Raw genomic sequence first — 21,939 nt, 5'->3', positions numbered from 1 at the left:
CTGGAGTGGTTGGTGTTAGGAAGGGCAGCCATAGAAATCATGCCACATATGACTGGAACCTAATGCAGCTCTCTTCCTTATCAGCTCCAGCCAAACCGTCTGATCCATGCCAGCATGGAGAGTGGGTGTTAAATGATGATGCTTTGTTTAAAATGCTCCTTGTGCAGGAATTTCATTTTATTCTGACTTTCCATTTCTCTTAATTGTTTTAATAATTATAACCACCATCAGCATTATTATTAAGTTTACATCTGATTTTTTTTTACACGTAATTGGATCACTATATCCACTTTCCTGTTCACCATATTTTGCAAACGTGTCCATAGTTACTGTATGACTAAAAGATTACAAAAATATGACATTTACAGGACTTTCTATAATTTTGTATCTAGTTAACATATTTTACCTATGTTTTCTTTTACTTGTCTCAGTCATTTGACTGCGGTCATGCTGGAGCACCACCTTTAGTCGAATAAATCGACCCCAGGACTTATTCTTTGTAAGCCTAGTACTTATTCTGTTAGTCTCTTTTTGCTGAACCGCTAGGTACCAGGGACATAAACACACCAACATCGGTTGTCGAGCAATGGTGGGGGGACAAATACAGACAGAAACAACAAACACATACATACATATATATTTATACGACGGGCTTCTTTCAGTTTCCGTCTACCAAATCCACTCACAAGGCTTTTGTCAGCCCAAGGCTATAATAGAAGACACTTGCCCAAGGTGCCATGCAGTGGGACTGAACCCGGAACCATGTGGTTGGGAAGCAAGCTTCTTACCACACAGCCACTCCTGCACCTCTGTTGTAATATGTTGTTTATATTTCCAGTACTATATATGCTTATATTATTAACTTGTAGTATCAATAAATTCAACTAAACCAAGACACACTTCCCCTCTTAGTTGTACAGTTTAATGAGGCGTCATCATTTAACGTCTGTTTTCTATGCTGGCATGGGTTGGATGCCTTGACAGAAGCTGCATCAGGTTCCATATTGTGGTAATGAGGAAACCCATTTAAATTAAACACTTGAAAACATTCCTTCTAAAATGCATTCCATCAAATTCCCATTGATATCTTTTGTTACATTTTGCAGTAGACTTTATATTTGTGGACAAGTTTGGTTGAATTCACTTGACTAACATTGTCTTTTCTCCTAAAGTTTTCATCATTCTTTAAAAATATACCATCACCAGTTGTTTTGTAAGTTTCTTCTTTTGATTGTCTCTACTCATTCATTTCACTAGAATCAATGAGAGAAATAAAAACATTTAATGTTCCATATATCAGGTTATCTTCCTGGCAGACCCGTTCAGAGTGGAATTACTATTCTTAACAACACAAAATCCTTCCTTTTTATTGACCAAAACAGAACTCAACAAATATTTGTTTGGAATCCAGGTATCTTTTATTCTTTTATTCTTTTATTTATTCTTTTACTCATTTCAGCCATGCAGCTGTGGTCATGGTGGAGCACCTCATTTTATTTTGACTTATTAATATATAATTAGCAAAGTTATTAATTTTTTATACATAAAGTTTTATCACAAATTTATTATTTCATTATATTTCATTGAAAAATTTATTTTAACTCGCTTTAAAACTGTAATATTTTGCATGTGTGATATGTAATACTTAATAATATCAAATCATTTAGAACAGTTCTCAACAATTCCTAGAATATGTACCAAAGCTATCATCCAAAACTATTTTCCCCAGATCCCAAATTATCAAACTGCAACTTTATTTTCCAATGTATGTTTCTCTTTTGGTGGGGAATAGTTTAAGGGATATTTGGCTGCCAATTCTAGCAGGAACACGCTATAGAATAAAGAGAGTGCAATATCTATAGCGTCATTTTCAAGTAGCATAAACATTGGAACTTCAAGTCAATACTAATTACCAAAATCAGGGATCTGTCAGAACACACCAAAGCTACACAACCACAAAATTAGGACAAATTTTATTTATTTCAATATCTGACAGAAAATTAAACTTATTTCATATTGATTGGTAATATTTTATTAAAGTTAACCTTAGTGTTATGCTTAAGAATGTTTAATTTTGTTTGATAATACTGTCTTGGTTTTTAATATAGAAAACATCTTTCACATAAAATTACTAACTTCATTCATAAATGTACCATTGTACTACAGAATTTTATAAGTAGTCTCTCTTGCAGAACTTAATAGATTGGGATCATCATCATCATTTAACGTCTACTTTCCATGCTGGCATGGGTTGGATTGTTTGACTGAGGACTGGCAAGCTAGGAGGCTGCACCACGTTCCAATCTTATCTGGCAAGGTTTCTACAGCTGGATGCCCTTCCTAATGCCAACCACTCTGAGAGTGTAGTGGGTGCTTTTTATGGGCCGCTAGTACAGGGGCCAGTCAGGTGGCACTGGCATCAACCACACTCGAATGGTACTTTTTATGTGCCACTAGTATGGATGCCAGTCAGGTAGCACTGGCATCAGCCACAACTACGATTTCACTGGCCGCAAGAGGTTTTCTCACGCATGGCATATTGCCTGATGATTGAAGGGTATTTTAAATGGACCAGTTATGCAACACTGGCATCAGCTATGGCTACGATCTCACTTGGCTTGCCGAATTTTCTCAATGACATCGTATCTCTAAAGGTCTTGGTCACTTGTCATTGCCTCTGTGAGGCCCAACATTCAAAGGTCATGCTTCACCACCTCATCTCATGTCTTCCTGTGTCAACCTCTTTTGCAGGTTCCCTCCACTGTTAGGGTGTAACTCCTTCACACTGCTGTCCTCATCCATATGCAGCACATGACCATACCAGTACAGTCGTCTCTCTTGCACACCACATCTGATGCTTCTAATGTCCAACTTTTCTCTCAGGGCGCTTACACCCTGTGTATGCACACTGACATTAAACATCCAGCAGAGCATGCTAGCTTCACAAATCGATATAATTTATACATACAGAACGTGGTCAATGCCAGTACCCACTGATTGGCTCCCATCCCGGTGGTATGTAAAAAGCACCATCTGAATGTGACTGATGCCAGTACCCCCGACTGGCTCCCATGCCGGTGGCACTAAAAAAAGCACTATCCGAACGTGACTGATACCAGGGTCGCCTGACTGGCTCCTGTGCTGATGGCACATAAAAAGTACCCACTACACTCTCGTGGTTGGTGTTACGAAGGTCATCCAGCTGTAGAAACATTGCCAGATCAGATTGGAGCCCGGTGCAGCCGCTGGCTCTCCAAACCTCAATCAAACTGTTCCATACCAGCATGGAAAACGGATGTTAAACGATGGTGATGATAATACAGAGTGATCTATGTCAGATATGTCAGTTTAGACTTGTGTAAAAGTAAGCTGGTATGGTCATGTGATGTTTATGGGTGAAGACAGTTGCTTAATGAAGTGCCAAACTCTAATTGTAGAGGGAACCTGTGGAAGGGGTAGACTCAGGAAGATGTAGGACAAAGTGGTGAGAAAGGATCTTTAGATGCTGGGCCTCATGGGGAGATGACAAGGGACCAGGTGTTGTGGAAATTAGCTGTGCTTGCGAAGACACACCAAGCTAAGTAAAATTGCAGCCATCCAGACACACAGACAGACCTGCTTGTCCTTTGCAGGTGGCAGTGCCAGGTAAAGTGCACTCATGCTGGTGTTCACACCTGCACCAGTGGCACATAAAAGGCACCCCAGCACACACACACTGTGAAATGGGTGGCCATTTGAGCCATAGAAACCATGCCAAAACAGACAATTGGAGTCTGGACAGCTGACCAGCTCCTGTCAAACCATGCAACCCATGACAGCATGGAAAATGGACATTAAACAATAATGATGGTTTGTGATGTAAATAGAAAACTCATTGATGACTGGTTTAATCCAAATTGTATGAAATGTTCCCCTCTAATTGTTTATTTTGTTTTCTGTATTCATTTATAATTTCCAGAGATATTTTATTTCATTGTTAAAAGATTATAAATTTAACTTTTAATGATACCTGAACCTTTGTTTTGATTATTCTAGATCCTTCTGGCTTTTGTGCTCTTGCCGGCAAGAGACAGATTATGTTTGGTGAAGATATTTATTCCAGTTGTTTTATTCCTTTGAAACAAGTTGATAATTGTGAAACATTAAGGTGAGAAGTAAACAAAACCATATGAAATTCATTTTTATTTTTTGTTCAAAATAATTGAACACCTCATTTGTTTTATTATTTGCATTCATAAATGATTAAAAATATAAAGGAAGAAATAACTTAACGTAGCTAATTTCATAATGAAATGTACTTGGTTTTCATATAACATTCAAACCTCAAGAGTCTACCCTGACACTTGCCACCATTTATCTCTCTCTCTCTGCCTTTACTTGATCAACCTATTTATGTTCTGATCCCTGTCCCTTGTGAGTGTGTCCAGCATCATCTCTATCCTGCTGTATCCCACTCTCTCTCTCTCTCTCTCTCCTGCACTTCCTTCTGATTGGGCAACCATGTATCTTCTTTACAGCAGCACACCTGTCCTCATTCCTGATCTCTCTCTCTCTCTCTCTCTGACCAGGTAACCTTGTACCTCTCCTACACGATGACACCTGTTTTTGTCTTACTATAACCTCTCACCATCTGACACAAGATCACCTCCACCAAGGCCCCATCCCCTCTCAAAAGATATTTGTCTTGCAAGTTACTTGATGACCTTGTCAGTGCAGGTGCCACTTAAAAAGCATTCAGTCCACACTGTAAAGTGGTTGGTGTTTTCGGAAGGGCATCCAGCTGTAAAAGCCTTGCCAAAACTGACCTCACTTGTGCTTGTGCCACATAAAAAGCACTAAATTCACTCTGCTGACTCGACAGAGTGTAAACGACCTGAGAGAAAAGTTGGCCCTAAGAAGCATCAGATGTGGTGTGCAAGTAAGATGGCTGTGCTGGTATGGTCATGTGTTGCATATGGATGAGGACAGCTATATGAAGAAGTGTCAAACCCTAACAGTGGAGGGAACCTGTTGAAGAGGTAGACCCAGGAAGACCTGGGATGAGGTGGTGAAGCATAACCTTCAAATGTTGGGCCTCAGGGAGGCAATGACAAGCAACCGAGACCTTTGGAGATATGCTGTGATTGAGAAAACCTGGCAAGTCAAGATCACAGCTGTGGCCAATGGCAGGGTCACATAACTGGCCCATTTAAAAGTACCCTTCAATCATCAGGCAATATGCTGTGCTTGAGAAGACCTGTTGAGTCAAGTGAAATCGTAATTATGGCGAATGCTGGTACCGCCTGACTGGCATCCATACCAGTGGCATGTAAAAAGAACCATTCGAGCATGACCTGTGCTAGTGCCGTCTGACTGGCTCCCATGTCGGTGGCACATAAAAAGCACCAATCATAGTCATGGCTCGTGCTAGTGCTGCCCGACTGGCACCTAAAAAAAGCACCATTCAAGCATGGTCAATGCTTGACTGGCTTCCGTGCCAGCAGCATGTAAAAAGCACCCACTACACTCTTGGAGTGGTTGGCTTTAGGAAGGGCATCTAGCTGTAGAAATCTTGCCAGATCAGATTGGAGCCTGGTGCAGCCTTCTGGCTTTCCATTCCTCAGTCAAACCATCCATTCTAATGCCTCATCCTGATGTTGTTCCCAAGTTTTTTTAATAGTTTTCAGTTCTAGTGCTCACAGTACGAAGCACCCCAATAATAACTGGGACCACTTCAAACTTTTCCATTACCCACAAATGTTTTATCTCCCAAACAATGATGATGATGGAATATGTCAGTTTCCACAGAATAAAAATAGTTTTTTTTTTTGTTTCTTAATTTCCTGCTGGAATGAATATTAAGACAACAGACATTGAGGAATTTTACTTCCTGAAAAATAATTGCACAGGTTCTCATTTTACATATTCTATTTATTAGAAAAGAAGTTTTATATTTGCTGAACCGGCTGATACCAGCTGATAGAATTGGACGTTTTCAACATAACGATGGAAGTATTGAATCCCACTGGATTAAAATACTTAGGTAAGTTCTGTTTACAATATTTTGTTCAGGGCTGTCATTAGTTTCCTTTCAATGAACAGATATTTTTACTTTAGAACAATCAAGTTCATCAACAAACTTACACCATCAGGGTTTCCACTACATTCTCAAAATGAAGAAAAAATGATGCATAATGCTTCTGAGAAATTTAGATGCTACTAATGGACATTGCAGTAGCACACACTACATCTTTGTCAGTTTACATGATCATGTTATTAAAGCTGAGGTTGCTTCTGGTCCTTATGCAGGATCAACTCTGCTAATCCCAAGAATACCACATGTATCTCAAGAAATGGAATTTCCATTTACATTTACATGCAAACAATTTCCTGTCAAGCCAGCTTTTGCCTTGACGTGCATGCAACAAGGCACAGGGACTGACATTTGAACAAATTGGAATAGATCTTCTGACACAATTCTTCTCACAGGGTCAGCTGTATGTTGCATTATCTAGAGTTCGAAAAAAAGGCTAATGTAAAAATATTGGCTGAGAGAAATGGAAACAGTATGGAACAACTGACAATTGTTCCTACAAGGAGATACTACTTTAAAGCAAAATATGCTTTTAAGCAAGTTTCAGTAAATAAAATTAACAGATAAACTATGTGTAAAGTAATATATATTTGTGTGGGATTAAATTGTTTTGGCATATTTCAACACATGCCGAATGAATATCATTATATTAGATGATTTTAAATTTGGGTATATTTGAAAAAGTAAGGAAACCTCATTCCCATGTATTCTCATAGCACCAGACTTTTGTGTGTGTGTGTGTGTGTGTGTATCTATCCATCCATCCATCCATCTATTTATCTATCTAGCTAGCTATTTAAGTTCTACCAATTATTAATGGTAAATATATATATATATAACAGACTGACTCTTTAAAAAAGAGAGATTATGACTGATAAAATAATAAAAGCGTTATTTACTAAGCAAGTGAGCACTATTATACAAAGAAATAATTAGGCGTAAAATATCATAAAAATTATTAGAATTGGGAATCAAATGTGAAAATATTGAGTGGCTAGCAGAAAACCACCCGGAGGTCAGTCTTTCTGCTAGTAATAATAATGCTTGTGTGCATCTATTTCTTAATAATATTTATGTATGATTTTTAATAATACGGAACATCTTTGTGACAATTCTCTATGTTGTGACTCTAAAACTTGTACATGTGGACCTTTGGTTAAGCAAGTTCAATTTTATTTAACAGGCTTATATCTAAGTTACTATAACACTTTGGAAACAATAGCTATAAAATTGTAACAGAAAATTGCTGTAATTTTATCTTGCTGAGGAAACATTCTAATTTCTTTCTATATATGACCAATAAGAGTATTTTTTTCTGTTGCAGGCCAAATATCTCTGAAATATTTCCTGATACATCAAACAGTAGTAATTCTAGAAATATCAATAATAATTCTAACCAAACCAATATTTTTCACCACATTTTAATGCCAGTAACATTAAATGCTGCATCAAAGATTCAAGCTAGTTCTTGTGATTTAATGCCAGTTGGTATTAAACTGAGCATAATGTATGCTCATACTGGTTATGTTCATGGCATAGTGATCAACGAAATTATTGGAGCAAAAATTAGGTAAAGGTCAAATTTTTCCATTATATTTAATCAATTCAACTTTTACAGTTCAGTGAATTACACAAAACTTTAAATGTACTAGAATTGTTGTTTGCTGTTAAATATAGATAAGTCCCACTACCTAGGTAGGATATCCCTTACTACTTCAACTTCATTTAAAACTAGATATTTCTTTGTTCTCTTGCTCTAATGTTTAACATTAGAGCAAAAATCTAAATATATAGAAAAATCTAAATATATCCAATAAAAGAAGAAAAATAATGAGTTAATAAAAAAAAAAATATATCCAATAAAAGATAAATAATGAGTTTATTATCAATGTGGTGAGACTAAAATGGGAGAATCTTGGGGAAAATGTTTCCTGTAGCCATAAGAAATGAAATATTATTAAAAATAACTTTGATGGCAGATTTATCTTTTGGGAACTTTGTGTTGAATAGTTGTCCTAAATGCTGCTACAATAGTTCTTAAAGGGTCGAGTATTATTTCAATGCCTGCTTCTTTATGGTTTAGTATTCTGTCAACTACACAGGCAGAAACCTGATAAGGAGATTCAATGTAAATACAGTGAAGTTAGCTGTTGAATCTTTATGATCAAAAATCATATTCATTGAAATTTCTTTCAAAGTTTATGAACCATTGAAGTCTGAGACCTAGAATTCATTATCATCATCATCACCGTTTAATGTCCATTTTCCATGAACAAAATGAACAAAATCCGAGAACAAAGGTTCAAAAACTTTCATCAAAACTCCAAACACATTGCACAACTGTTTTTGGACACCTGTGAAAAATTGGAAAAGTCAAGAAAACGGATAGGTTTGATCCACATCAACTGAACGAGATTCAAAAAAACAGACGCCTCGAAGTGTGCTCCTTATTGCTTTCTCAACTGGAAAAAGACCATTTTTGCATCAAACCGTTACTTGTGAGGAGAAATGGATACTCTCTGACAACAGCAGGAGAACAGGACAGTGAGAATCACCTAAACACTACCCAAACCCACCATTGCACCCCAAAAAGTTAGTGGTCACTGTATGGTGATTGGCGAAGGGAACTATTCATTATTCATTTTTGCAACAAGGAAAAACAGTAACAGCAACATCGTATTGCCAGGAAATATATTTTTTTCATGAGAATTTGAAAAAGAAGCAACCCAGACTAGTGAATAGAGATGGTCCAATTGTACTCCACGACAATGCACATCCTCACACACTTCAAGCTATGGTCCAAAAGTAGCAAAGCCTGAATGATGAGATTTTGCAACATCCTCACTATTCCCCTGATATCTCTCATTTTGATCATCACTTATTTAAGCATTTTGAGCTTTACATAGGCAATAAAACATTTTTAAATAGAGAATAGGTAACTGAAGCATTCAGACAGTTTATCACAGCGAAAGATTAATTTGTTTTTTTAAAGATGGAATATATGACTTACAGAAACGTTGGGTAAAAGTCATAAATGAACACGGATCATACTTTGATTAAATAAATCAGTTCTCTAACACTTCTAAAACATTTTATTGTTACCTTTCAAATATGGCATTTCATGTGAAACAACCTAATATTTTCAGTAGAACCACCACCTCTGCTTATTATGCCACCTTAGGTAACAAAAGTTTATGACTACTTCAAGTGAGTTAGCCAGACGTTTAAGAGTCTATTTCCAGTATGCTCTTAGTGCATACTGCCCCAAGGCATCTGCCACGTGAGAAGCCTGATTTCTTTTAATTTGTCTGTGATTCCACATCTCTTGTGTGTTTCTACGCATACATTAAGTTCCTAGCTACTCTTTTTCTGGATACCAAACAAGGCCATTTTCTTGACAGCGCCACAGTCCTGTCTTCTTTTCTACTTCCTTACAACTTTATCTTCACTAAATTTTAGTTTGGGGCCTCGCAATTCTAGGTTCTGTTTGCACATCTTTAATTCTACTGTAGATTCATCTATTCAGAGCTAGATAATCACAGTTCTGATGGACAGCTGGCCTTGAACTCCTTTTTGATGCCCTATAGGTGGGAACTGAGGCCTGAACTTTGATCACACTAAATTCATTACTAAACTTATTGGCTTCCAATTCATATTTTAAAACCACTTTTAGAGTGGCTTGTATAAAGATGTATCTGCATTATTAAACATCATCAATTAACAATAAATGTAAATTGATATAAACGTTTTCTCATTTTTCTCCTAGTTATTCTTATAACAACTGGACATTTCATTGCAATGACTTGCATTTAGTGTCCTGTTTTATCAAACCAAATATCAAAGCAGAAACCAAAGAAGATTCCCAACTGTTTACCCTGTCTGTTGCAGTTAATTTTATTCATGTTCCACCGGTACCACCTAAACCAACAATAAGGTAAGCCAGTAACAACTTGCTAAGGAAGGTGCCTTGCATTTTTATTTAATATGTATGTGTGTGTGAAAGAATAAAATGAAATATGGATTCAGAGAATCTTGCAGCTTTCACAATAAGCTCCCCATCTGGCATTGACTATCACTTTACATCACAGCCAGGTACTGTGTAGGAAATTATTGTGGAGATAGTTAACCAATATAATTCAAAGTTCTGGAACTTGCAAGAACATTCACAAGGCGTCTCAATTTTTGTTTATGTTATTATTACAGTCTTGAGTATTACAGTTGGAATAAACCGACTTCATACCTATCTGGAGTACCACTGTGTTTTCTTCTTTGTGAGTAAACGAGAGAAGTATATTGAACCACAGACAACACACCTGTCTGGATTATTACTCTATTCTCTGTAAGTAATCAAGAGAAATATAATAAAAATCCAAACAATAAATTTTTTTGTGGTAACTCTATCTTACATATATTTTTTCATATAATTACAGCCTTTCTTACATTGTAAATGCATAGTGAATTTTGTATGTTTAGAGTTGAATTGTTGGTGTAACAATGATATCCTGGTGATCTGTCAAACTGCCCAACACATGCCAGCATTGAGAACAGACATTAAATGACAATGATGATTTGTATTTGCTAACAAAAAACTTATTTTTTCATATATTACAAATATATATATATGTTTGTGTGTTCCAAAGTCTTTCTTTATACTTTCAGGAATTATGATTTCTACAAAATAAAACAGTGCTGGATGAACAGCTGTTGGCAAGAAATCCTCTATCCTTTAACGATTCAAAAAACATTTGATGAGTATGCTTATAATTTGGTCACATATCTTACGTTTCTCTTCATTTCACTCATTACCATAACACAATCTTGGTTTCTATTAGACTTCTAAAATTCATAAAAGCTCAGTAAAAGACTTTTTTGTTGACACTAATAAACATGGGGTAGTATTTTAGTCGAAGGCATATGGCCTAGTGATTAAGCTCTTTGGCTCATGATCATAATGATGTGGGTTCAGTTGCTCAACTAGGCAGTGTATCCTTGAACAAGGCACTTCACGTTGCTCCAGTATATTACAACTGGAAATGAAGTATCAGTTTCATACTGGTATGGTTCTCCTTTTTTGGCTGCCACCTCCTGGATGTTCCTCTGGGTCAAAAAACGGGAGCCTTGAGAGAGTTAATAGTTGCTTGTGACTAAATGAATAGCAAAAGCATGGTAATGGGCTGGCCCTAAGTATTGTAGCTGCTTTTAAAATTTAATTACTGAGTCGTTAAATTTTTCGGTATTTATTATGCTGGCCATATACAACGCCAACTCCTCTACAAACTTGTCTCAAATGTCAACATATAAGGTATAGAAACATCACTCCAACCCAACAAAACAACAGATTCTGATCACCATTTCTAGTTTGTTCTTACCATTTCAATGTTTTCCTTTCTACATGAATCAGCCCCAAGGTATGGGGGGAAATGACTAATTACTTTAAGTCTCTTCCCAAAGACCAACAGAGACTTGCTCTCTTAATGTTTCATGTTGTTGTTGAAAAGTGGAGGTGCAATGGTCCAGTGGTTAAGGCAGCAGGATCGCAGTTTCGATTTCCAGACTGGGCTTTGTTTATTGAGTGAAAACACCTAAATCTCCATGACACTCCAGCAGAGGGTGGTGGTGAACCCTGCTTGTACTCTTTCACAACTTTCTCTCGTACTTGTATTTCGAAGGATCAGCCTTGTCATACACTGAATCTCCCGGAGAACTAAGTTAAAGGTACACATGTCTGTGGTGTGCTCAGCCACTCGCATGTTAATTTCATGAGCAAGCTGTTCCATTGATCTCACCAACTGGAACCCACGTCGTCATAACCGACGGAGTACTACGTGTTGTTGATAGCAATGTTGCTTTCTTTGATATTAGCAAAACCTTTAACCAGGTCCATCATGAGAAATTTCTCACATCACCCAGTTCTGAACAAGGCAGTGTCTTATAATTATAAGTTATTAGAATACACCAAACTAATTTCAAGAATTTAACTATCCTTTTCCTGTTACAATTAATAGTCCTATTTTTTACAATTCTCTGTTCAAAATCCTATGTTCTGTTTTTCTAGCATAAAATTTTTTAGACTATTAATGTTTTTCATGAAGCTCAAATTAATTTAAAGACCATTAAAATAGATGTATTTTTTTTCTGTCACATTAATAGTCCAATGCGAAACAAAGTTAATGCAAGGGTGTTACAATACTTAAGCGTCACAAGATAATGTCACATTCTCTTACAAAACTCAAGTGCAACCCACAGCAAAATTGTTTCATACACCCACAGCCTAGAATGTTGCCATTTTTAAGTGTTTAATTTATTGATAGTTTGTTCAACCATGGACAACGAACATTAAATAAAATAGATTTAGTACATTGTTTTCCTAATAAAAGTGGGGGGGAAAACTTTACAACTTTGTTTTATACACACCCCTAATTTTTATCTTGATTTGGTAGAAGGTGGAGGAAAAATAGTATACATAACACTGAGTTTTGTAGTAAAATCATTTTTATCTATTGACATTGCAGCTAAGATTCTGGAAATTCAAATTTCAATTTATAATTCTTTAAAATTGCATTCAAGTATTTTCAAAGGAAATATAACCAGGACCGATATTTAGAAAGAAAATTTAATGCATTTTGAATTTGATGATTATTTTCAGATGAAGTTATAAAAATATAAATTGTCATGAAAATATAAAGATATGTCTACATACTGTTTCACAGAATTTAATAAATTCAAGTGTCATGTGATCAAAAAATGTTCACATTGTTATGTAATATATGATTGCATGAAAAACTGTGTGTGTGTGTGTGTGTGTATATACACACACACTTCAATGTTTTTGTTTGAAGACTTAATTTTTTTTTTTTAAATGTTCTCAAATTATATAAATTCACAGCAAAAACTTCCAAATATCCTTGAATATAATATTTTTCAGGTTTTAGGAAAGTGTTTGAAAGAAAAGTTGCTTAAAATATTGAGAGAGTAAAAAAAATATTTACACTGCTTTTATATTTGATTATATAAAATATCTGCATTACACAATGGTCAATATATATTGTTTTTTGGAGGGGGGTGTATAATATGGTGGTGGGTAATGTATTTAAATTCCCATTAAAAAGTATGAAACTAAATAAAATTTAATAAAAACATTGTCTTGTGATTCTTTTAAATTTCTGACTCAGAGGATGTATCAACTTTTATATCTCTGGAATCATCTGAAGAAGTAGGTTGCCTGCAAATTAAAGAAAAAAGAAGTTTTCAGAAATAAAATCACTCGAATCATAATGCAACAGGCTTGTAATAATGTCTGTTAGTTTGAAAATGTTATTTAGTAACCATTTATTTGAATTTGTTTAGCAGAGCTAAAGAGTGGAAACAAACATCCCAATACTAAAGAAAAAGGACTTTCCAATAATTTTTAATCAATCTTATTCATGAACCATCTTGCTAATTCATTTACACAGCAATTTTCTAATAGCTAAAACAGGTGTCCAACATCCTAATACTAGAATTACAAAAAAATGGAAACAATAGAATCTATGTGAGCTGTTTAAAACCATGGTAGAAACTGATAACTGATAATATACTACTCCACCTTAAATAGAACCATTTAATAACTAGTTTGAATGCTTTCATTGGCAGTTAAACTAATGTATTATAACTGTGTGTAGTGTACTGTTCCATTATTAGTGAGAACAACAAAAGTCCTTCTCCATCCAGTGAGAAATAAATATTTAATCATCATCATCATCGTTTAACGTCTGCTTACCATGCTAGCATGGGATTGGACGATTTGACCGAGGACTGGTGAAACCGGATGGCTATACCAGGCCCCAATCTGATTTGGCAGAGTTTCTACAGCTGGATGCCCTTCCTAACGCCAACCACTCTGACAAAATTTAAAATATAAACTACTATAAGTTTTTTTTTGCTTCTGGTAGTACAACAGATGGGCAAGCTTGTATCACCCACTAGCAAAAAAAAAAACCCATGGCTTAAAGACCTATAAATACCCACATACAGGGAAATATTTAGCCCCCTTTTGAAAGCAATCTTAAACTTGAAAGGGTTATAGTACTTACGAAATTTAATGTCTAACTAAAAAATCTGATATTAGAAACTTTAAAAAAAACTCTAAAACTAATAACTTGTATGAAATCAATAATGATCTACATAATAGTACCTCCACTAAATGTAAGAAAGCCAATATAGATAGCTATAAAAGCATTAATGATGACACTAAATTCTTTGCTAAAAGAAGTAAAATTGAAGATAGGTTAGAGTGCTTACCTAAAAGGAAAGCTTTTATAACTTTAAAAAGATCACAAACCTAATTTTAGCAAGAAGCCCACCTGCAAACCCAGCAAGAACTGAAATAAGTTTAATAGCCCCCCCCCCAAAAAAAAAATTACTCATCATCATTTAACATCTGTTTTCTTTGCTGGCGTGCATTGGATGGTTTGACAGGAGCTGGTTAGCTGAAGAGCTGTCCAGACTCCAATTGTCTGTTTTGGCATCTTTACTGCTAGATCATCATCATCATCATCATCGTTTAACGTCCGCTTTCCATGCTAGCATGGGTTGGACGAAATGCCAACCACTTCAGTGTGCTGGTACATTTTATGTGCCGTCAGCACAAGTGCATTTTACATGGCACTGGTACCTGCAAGACGAACTTTCAGCTGGGAGAGGGAGTGGAAGCCATGGCTAAAAAGGGACATGCCTGTATGTATGGATGGCCTCAATTTTAATTAGCTTGATGTGTCTTTCCAATTACAACAAATTGCCATCAGTCCTGGTCCCTTGTCATCTCTTCCGTGAGGCCCAGCATCTAAAGACCTTTTCTCACCACTTCATGCCATGTCTTCCTGGGTCTACCCCTTTCACAGCTTCCCTCCACATTAAATATTTTGTGATCTGAAAATCAAGTGTCTTGATTACAACCTGACTACTGTACATTCAGCCTTTAACTTTCTTTTAGTGGCTGTCCTCATTCATACCCATTTCATTACTATATCAGCATAGTCTTCTCTCTTAATAGAATTATGGAAACTACTAAACTATGGTACTGAGTCAATAGCAACACTGTTATAAACTTGTTTAAGAATATAAATGACAGGTATAAAGCTAGATATACACAATTTGATATAGACTTTTATCCCTTACTAGTGAGACCCCTACTGGATAAGCTAATTGAGTTTGCCAGGAAATGTCAATATTAAACAAGTGAACCTTGACTTTATCAGGCATGTATGAAAAACCTTTCTCTTTAGTAAAGGATCAAAACAAGTGGACCAGACAAATTGTTTCATGGTCTGATGGGATCATAAGACAGTGCTGGCATTTGTGACAGTGTGGGTCTCTTTAGATTAGATATACTAAGATCCAAGTTCCCTTCCCTCAACATTGGTCTGTACTGTCTTTTCTTTGCACTCCTAAATAATTTGGTATGGAGGATATCCTTAAGAAAGAGGACTGCTGTATTAATACAAATATTTATTGTCTATCTTTAGCTTGTTATCACTTAAGATGGGGAAAGATTCAGTCTTGCATGAGATGAAGACTATAAATAAAAAGTAGAATTATTGAAAGTTAGTTATCATTAATTAGACTCTAAAATAGTTTTGGCTTTAAAACTCCCTAGAAAGAAGTTCATTAGATTTAATCACCTTTAACATTTACACTTTCCACATCCTACCCATTTTATGTCCAAATTGGCCAGAACCAGCCTCTCACACCTATCCAACATCATTTTCAAAATAGTCACACCATCAAGATCTCAAAGCTATCTGAATAAATAAGCATTACATTTGACAGAATAATTAGAAGGTTAAAGGTTGAATGTACAGTAGGCAGGTTGTAATCAAGACATTTGCTTTTCAGATCACAATATATTTTATTTAATGCAGAATGGATAAAACATACACGTCAAATGTTTGTCAATTATTAATCATGGATTTACGCAATCTCTTGAATCTATGTGTGGATCAACAAAAACCATTTTAAAATTCTAATACTTTGTTTTACAAATTATATTTTATTTTACGATTTTGACATATTGGCCCAACATGCCAGCATGGAAAAAAAGATGTTAAATGAAGATGACCTTCCTTCTAAGAAATTTTAATCTTCAAATATTTTTTAACAAAAACCAGATATATTTATACAAGACTATTTACTTAGGGGCCTTGGAGAAGAAACAAAAACCTATCACCACATATCTCTCATTATGTCTGACTCTGCACTCGCACCCACCCAGACATCATCTCCTTTATTCTCATCACTACTGTATTATCATCATCAGCTGGCAGGGTCGTTAGCATGCTGGACAAAATGCAGCTAAGCATTTTGTCTGTCTTCACATTCTGAGTTCAGATTCTGCTGGGGTCAACTTTGCTTTCATCCTTTCAGAGTTGTTAAACTAAGTACCAGTGAAACACTTGGGTCAATGTAATCAACTCGTCCCCTCCCACCAATCTACCTACCCATACACCCTCTTCTACCCACACACACTTCTATTCATCATCATCATACTTTGAACATCCACCATAACACCTCATAACCAACAATTTCTTCTTTCCAGTCCCCCACCAATTCCTCCCACTCTTATATAATGTGTAGCCATATATCTCCTCTACAACATGAACTCTGTTCTGACCCCTTCTATACTTTAACATTTTTCTCCTAGCATAAAGCTGCCTCCTTCCCTATTGCAGTTGAAGGAGAAAATAATTTTGTGAGTTACATGGCAACATCACTAGTGCTGGTGCCATAAAAAAAAAAAGCACATTCTGTAAAGCCGTTGGCATCAGAAATGAATCCAGCCATAGAAATCATACCAAAGCAGACACTGGAACACAATGCAGTCTTCTGACCCATCAGATCCTGTCAAGCCATCCGATCCAGGCCAGTATGAGAAACAGATGTTACATGATTATGATGATGAAATAAAAATACAGACTAAGATATTCACAAGAAATACTTTCAACAGAGTAGCCTTCAAAACATTGAAAGTTTGTAAATGTAAATGAATTTGAGTCCTGATTTATTATTAAAAATAACTTTATCTTGGGTTACATAATTCTAATTCAGTATATCTAAACTTAATTTACATTGTTAATTTGTTCAAATGAAAAAATTAAAAAGCATTTTACAAACCTTGAACCCTGATGTGTTTCAACATGGCGTCCTCGAGGGTCGTATTCAATTCTTTCTCTATGATGAGATTGATTTCCAGGCTGAGAATGAAATCGCATTTGACCACCTCTATTTCCTTGAGGTTGATAACTATGATCAAATGGTGGAGCTGAACCATGAGGATGCATACCCCTTGGTGCCCCTCTAGGTGCTCCTCTAGGCATGCCCCTAGGCATACCTCTTGGCATACCCCTTGGCATACCCCTAGGCATACCCCTAGGCATGCCTCTAGGCATTCCCCTAGGTGCGCCTCTAGGTGCACTTTGAAACCTTTCACCAGGGAGACTATGTCCATCTCTGGTATCTCGACTCCTGGAACTGTCACTTTTGTCATCAAAGTCAGAATCTTGGACTCTGGCTTGAAAATGTGGATCCCTTCGGCCTCTCACGGTTCTGCCAGTTGGTTTGTCAATAGAATCTTGGGAAGATGCTCGGGACTTTTCAGATCTATAACTATGTCTACTAACATCCCCCAGAGATCCAAGGTTGTGTCTTGACTGGATTAGAACAAGAATAAAGAATATATTAGAAATTAATTGAATATTACATAAATTTAAATTGAACTCATTTTATATATCTAGGTCCAGGCATTACTTGTTAATTGGTTTACCTCATGTTCAACTATTTCTCATGGATTAGTGTAAAAGATTACTATTCTGAAATTAATGTTGTCAGAGCACAACAGAATACCAGTAAGCAACAAGTACTTATCAATATCATATTGTTCTAAAATATATAAATGCCAGGTTTAGAACTCCTAGAACTCCTACAACTCCAAATAACTAACAATGCCTTTCCTTAAACACAACAATACAAGATAGGGAAAACATTTTAAGCAATAAACGTCACAAAAGAGGACCAATAAAAAGTAATATTTGACAGCTTGTAAGACCAATACATAAAACATTCAAGGAAAACGCTAATTTTAAAAGCAACAAATCCATTAAGAATAATAGACTACATAGAGCTGGAAATAAGTCATATAAGAGAGCAAAATTGCCCTATGAAGAAAATAATCATAATGTAGGCTTCAATACAGGGAATTTTGATTCTGAGTGCATGAAATTTTTTTTTCTTTTTTTTTTTTCATTTTTTTATATAGCTACATTAATATCAACATGATTGGTGAAAATAATGACAAGAAATTTTCTATTCTAAGATTCAATGGAAAGTACTTCTGTGTATGGAGGCTCAAAATCTGCTTTAAAGTAGACTTGGGGAATAACTTAACATTACTGATGGACATACTTAACAAAATGAAAAATTCAAATTCAAAATTTAATGATTACAAACAAAAATCTATAGTTATGACTTCATGTAACATTGAATTATTAGCTATTTTACATTCAACCATGACATGCTGATTTGGGCAAGAAACTGAATATTTTGTAACAAAATTTAAATATGAGGTATACTAGAAAAATCGGCCAGCCAGAAATATATCATCAAATAATTGCAATGTAGCAGTTGAAAGGATGTCATAAACGATACCTTAAGAAATATTCTCTGAGCATGAGAAGCTGAAAAATTTTCATCTAAAAGTGAACAAAATCAAGAATGCTATCCCAATATGGTAAACTTTAAACTAGATGTCATTTTATACTAGGCATTTATACTACAATAGAAAAAAACTGCTTTTAATTATTTGGATTGGAATTGTGTAACTAAAAGAAAGCAATTACTAAAAGTTTCCGTTGTCTACAAAATTCTTAAAAATTCAAATTTTGTTCCATTTTAATCAAAATATATCTTTTTTCAATTCAGCATATAATTTTCATTTTCTTTTGTAGATACTATCTCTCTCTCTCCCCTGCCTTTGTTCAACTGTGTATACAATTATTAATACTAAAATATACAAATATATGTCAATGGAAAAGAAACCCCAGTAATTTTTCAATATGATTTTTTCCAGTTCATACTAGTGCATTCCCAATTCAGTCATATAAAGTTACAAAATCTTCTGATATGTACCTATACAATAAACTGAAGACCTTTATGTGGATAAGTTAGGTCAACATAATGCCAATGTAATTCTTCATAAATTCAAACACTGTCTGTTAGTGCTTGCTATTCTAAATTTATTTATTGAGTGAGTGCATGCTATTGGACGAATGAAGGATTCACACGAAAATTTGTAACATATCAGAAAAAGTACACAAATTAAGAATCAAATGTGTAAATAACATTTAGCTGTAATTCACTCTTCAGAAATTTGTGAAATGAAAATTTTTTTAATAAAATTAAATTTCCCTGATATACAAAAAAAAAGAAACTATCAAGGGCCAATTTGTTAGCATGGCTGATTGGTATGCCACAGGCCTTAGAATATATTGTGATCCCTGCTATTTCTAGCAAATTAAACTACCACATGGGCTACTTTTGAGTTTGTGTAGAAGAGAGAGGTTAAGACTACAGAAAACTGCCCTTTGAGCATGTAAAGAGTAAATGAATAATTTACTGTTGCTAGATGTGAGGTAGTAACGGGTTCCAACAATTTTAATTTTACCAATAGATACAACACCAAAAAAAAAATGGCACTCTGCAGGTTTGAGACTTTCAGTAAGCTAATAAGATAGTAGAAAGAAAACAGTTTCCAATTCCTCATCCCAAAATTAGAAACACCGACTAGATAAACAGGGCAGACCTCTCTGCATTGGCTTTTTAGTGGGTTTAATGAGATGAACACAATGTTCCTCGTGAGCAGTCAGAAGTTGGTAGCAACAGGAAAGGAATTCCAGAGGACCAATGTTCAGGGAAGGAAGCAGTAGTTAATGTAGTGCCTAGGATGGTGAACACAATATTAATGACAAAGAGAGACAAGTGAGTCAGAAATCTATGTCTCTAAGTGGAGGTGACATTGGATCAGAGAGCAGACAACATTGTAGTGGTAGAAAGAGACGAGTCTGTGGACCAGTGTGTTGGCTGCTATTTCGCAACTGTATCTCCCTCAAACTTCATCCTACTTTCCAAAATATGACAAGAAAAAAAAAAAGTGAAATGATAATAGCCTGAACTTTGTTTGACCTTGCATAAACAAACTATCGCAAGAAAAAGACCTATTAGAAACAAATAAAAATTGTATATACTGATGTTTGAGTAATTTGAAAATAAGCATAAAATTATATTTCAAAAAACATTTTAATGAGACAATGAATTATACAAACCGTTCCACGAGGAGTTGGAGAAACAACATGCTGCAGGTGGCCTGATTTTAGATCATGTCTGAAAAAGAATAAATTATTTAATAAGACAAAGTCATTATGTAAAAGAGAATTACATCTCAGTTTTATGAATCACTGGAGATTTTTTATGTTTACATTTTAGTCTAGATAGGAGAGACAGCAATAACCTTTTCAAACCCTTCCAGTCTAGAGAGACAGATATTTCAGGTAAAAAAAAGTTTAACCTATGTGCGATGCACATCTAACTATATTACAGATCTGTAACCTCTAAGAACAATCATCCTAAACTGAAGTGGTTTCTGAGTATAGGGCCCCCTTTTATATATCTAATTATTTGCTTATGGACTTCATTTATCTAATCTCTTGATCAAAAATTTCCAGCCAGACAGTTCCTTTGCAGAGAGCATTGTGGGAACCAAGAGTTCTATACTGCTGTTCATATTCCTGCTGTACACTAAAGAAAGCTTTCTAATGGCATTTCTAATCACTTACACTCTTATACCAATAACCTCTTCACTCCTCAATCTTCTGCACACATGCATTCTCTATATGCAACAGGTATATAACACAAGACTTGTACTGCCTCCATTACAGAGATCTTGAAAATATCCTTCAATGGAAAAAAAAAATGGTGACCAAGTTAACAGTTATTACAAGTCACTATACATTAAGGAAGCTTTCTTTCAATACACCTTCTAGCTAACCCCTGTGAAATCCTAGACCCCACAATTTCTTGTTGTTTCATGAACGAAACCAAAACTGGAGCACAAAGACTTCCTCATCAAAGCAAGATAATACTTCAGCCCTTATTAATTCTGAATTTTTAAACCACAAAGTGCACCATAAGGTTGCACTAATAAACCCAAGTTTGCAAAAGAGCCTTTATAAAGTTGCTCAACCTGAAAGACAATGCAACCAAATATTGTCAAGTCACAAACTATTGTCTTAAATATAAGAGAAGATACACTGAATCATGTAGTCCTAGATATACTTAGTTCTATGAACAAAGAGTGGCTGAAAAGCATTCTTCCATGATGTCATGCAACTCTAGTTGCCTTCAACAGCATAAACACACAAATTACAATGTATATCAAGAAAACCATATTGTACACTCTTAACAGCCAAGACCACCACTAAAGTAAGACTATCTAACTGACAGGCAACATACTTTAACCATCTGACCTACAGACATGCTATCTCTCCTCTTTTGACTCATATTGTAGTCTTCTTTCAAACTTAGTCGAATTAGCCCATCATTTACTCCACAAATGTTTTGTCATCAATGCTGCACTTTCCCATATCACATGTTTCAACATAACTATAATATATATATATATATATATATATATTCAAACTATACCATTTTAACCCCGAGCAATGCTGGGTATCTCTGCTAGTCCTTAATAAACTAACCCAAGAGTATTTGAAATTTTCCTTTTGTGAAAGTACAGCTTTGACTCCTGAATACAAATTACTTTCTTTATCTTGAAAGTGAAT

General features: G+C 35.4%; 2 protein-coding genes across 2 annotated transcripts in view; one reads left to right on the top strand and one right to left on the bottom strand.

Annotated features, from left to right (window-relative positions):
* Positions 1-12,552, top strand: part of LOC106867455 (uncharacterized) — a 51,914-nt gene extending 39,362 nt beyond the window's left edge. Inside the window, exons 16-21 of the mRNA XM_014912334.2 lie at positions 1,301-1,411; positions 4,036-4,147; positions 5,918-6,022; positions 7,398-7,643; positions 9,840-10,007; positions 10,733-12,552. Of these exons, the coding sequence (XP_014767820.1) occupies positions 1,301-1,411; positions 4,036-4,147; positions 5,918-6,022; positions 7,398-7,643; positions 9,840-10,007; positions 10,733-10,913 (923 nt within the window). The 3' untranslated portion in view covers positions 10,914-12,552. The remainder of the gene's footprint in view (positions 1-1,300; positions 1,412-4,035; positions 4,148-5,917; positions 6,023-7,397; positions 7,644-9,839; positions 10,008-10,732) is intronic.
* Positions 12,553-12,668: 116 nt separating this feature from the next.
* The window catches only part of LOC106867453 (uncharacterized), a 20,571-nt gene continuing 11,300 nt past the window's right edge, over positions 12,669-21,939 (bottom strand). The window contains exons 3-5 of the mRNA XM_014912331.2: positions 20,425-20,482; positions 17,222-17,757; positions 12,669-13,295 (exon numbers count right to left, since the gene is read on the bottom strand). Coding sequence (XP_014767817.1) covers positions 13,229-13,295; positions 17,222-17,757; positions 20,425-20,482 — 661 coding nt within the window. The 3' untranslated portion in view covers positions 12,669-13,228. The remainder of the gene's footprint in view (positions 13,296-17,221; positions 17,758-20,424; positions 20,483-21,939) is intronic.

The sequence above is a fragment of the Octopus bimaculoides genome, chromosome 6 (genome assembly GCF_001194135.2).
Source record: "Octopus bimaculoides isolate UCB-OBI-ISO-001 chromosome 6, ASM119413v2, whole genome shotgun sequence".
In the NCBI taxonomy this organism is placed as follows: Eukaryota; Metazoa; Mollusca; class Cephalopoda; order Octopoda; family Octopodidae; genus Octopus; species Octopus bimaculoides.
Note: the sequence above shows the minus strand (reverse complement) of the source record. Positions and strands in the feature narration are given on the sequence as shown.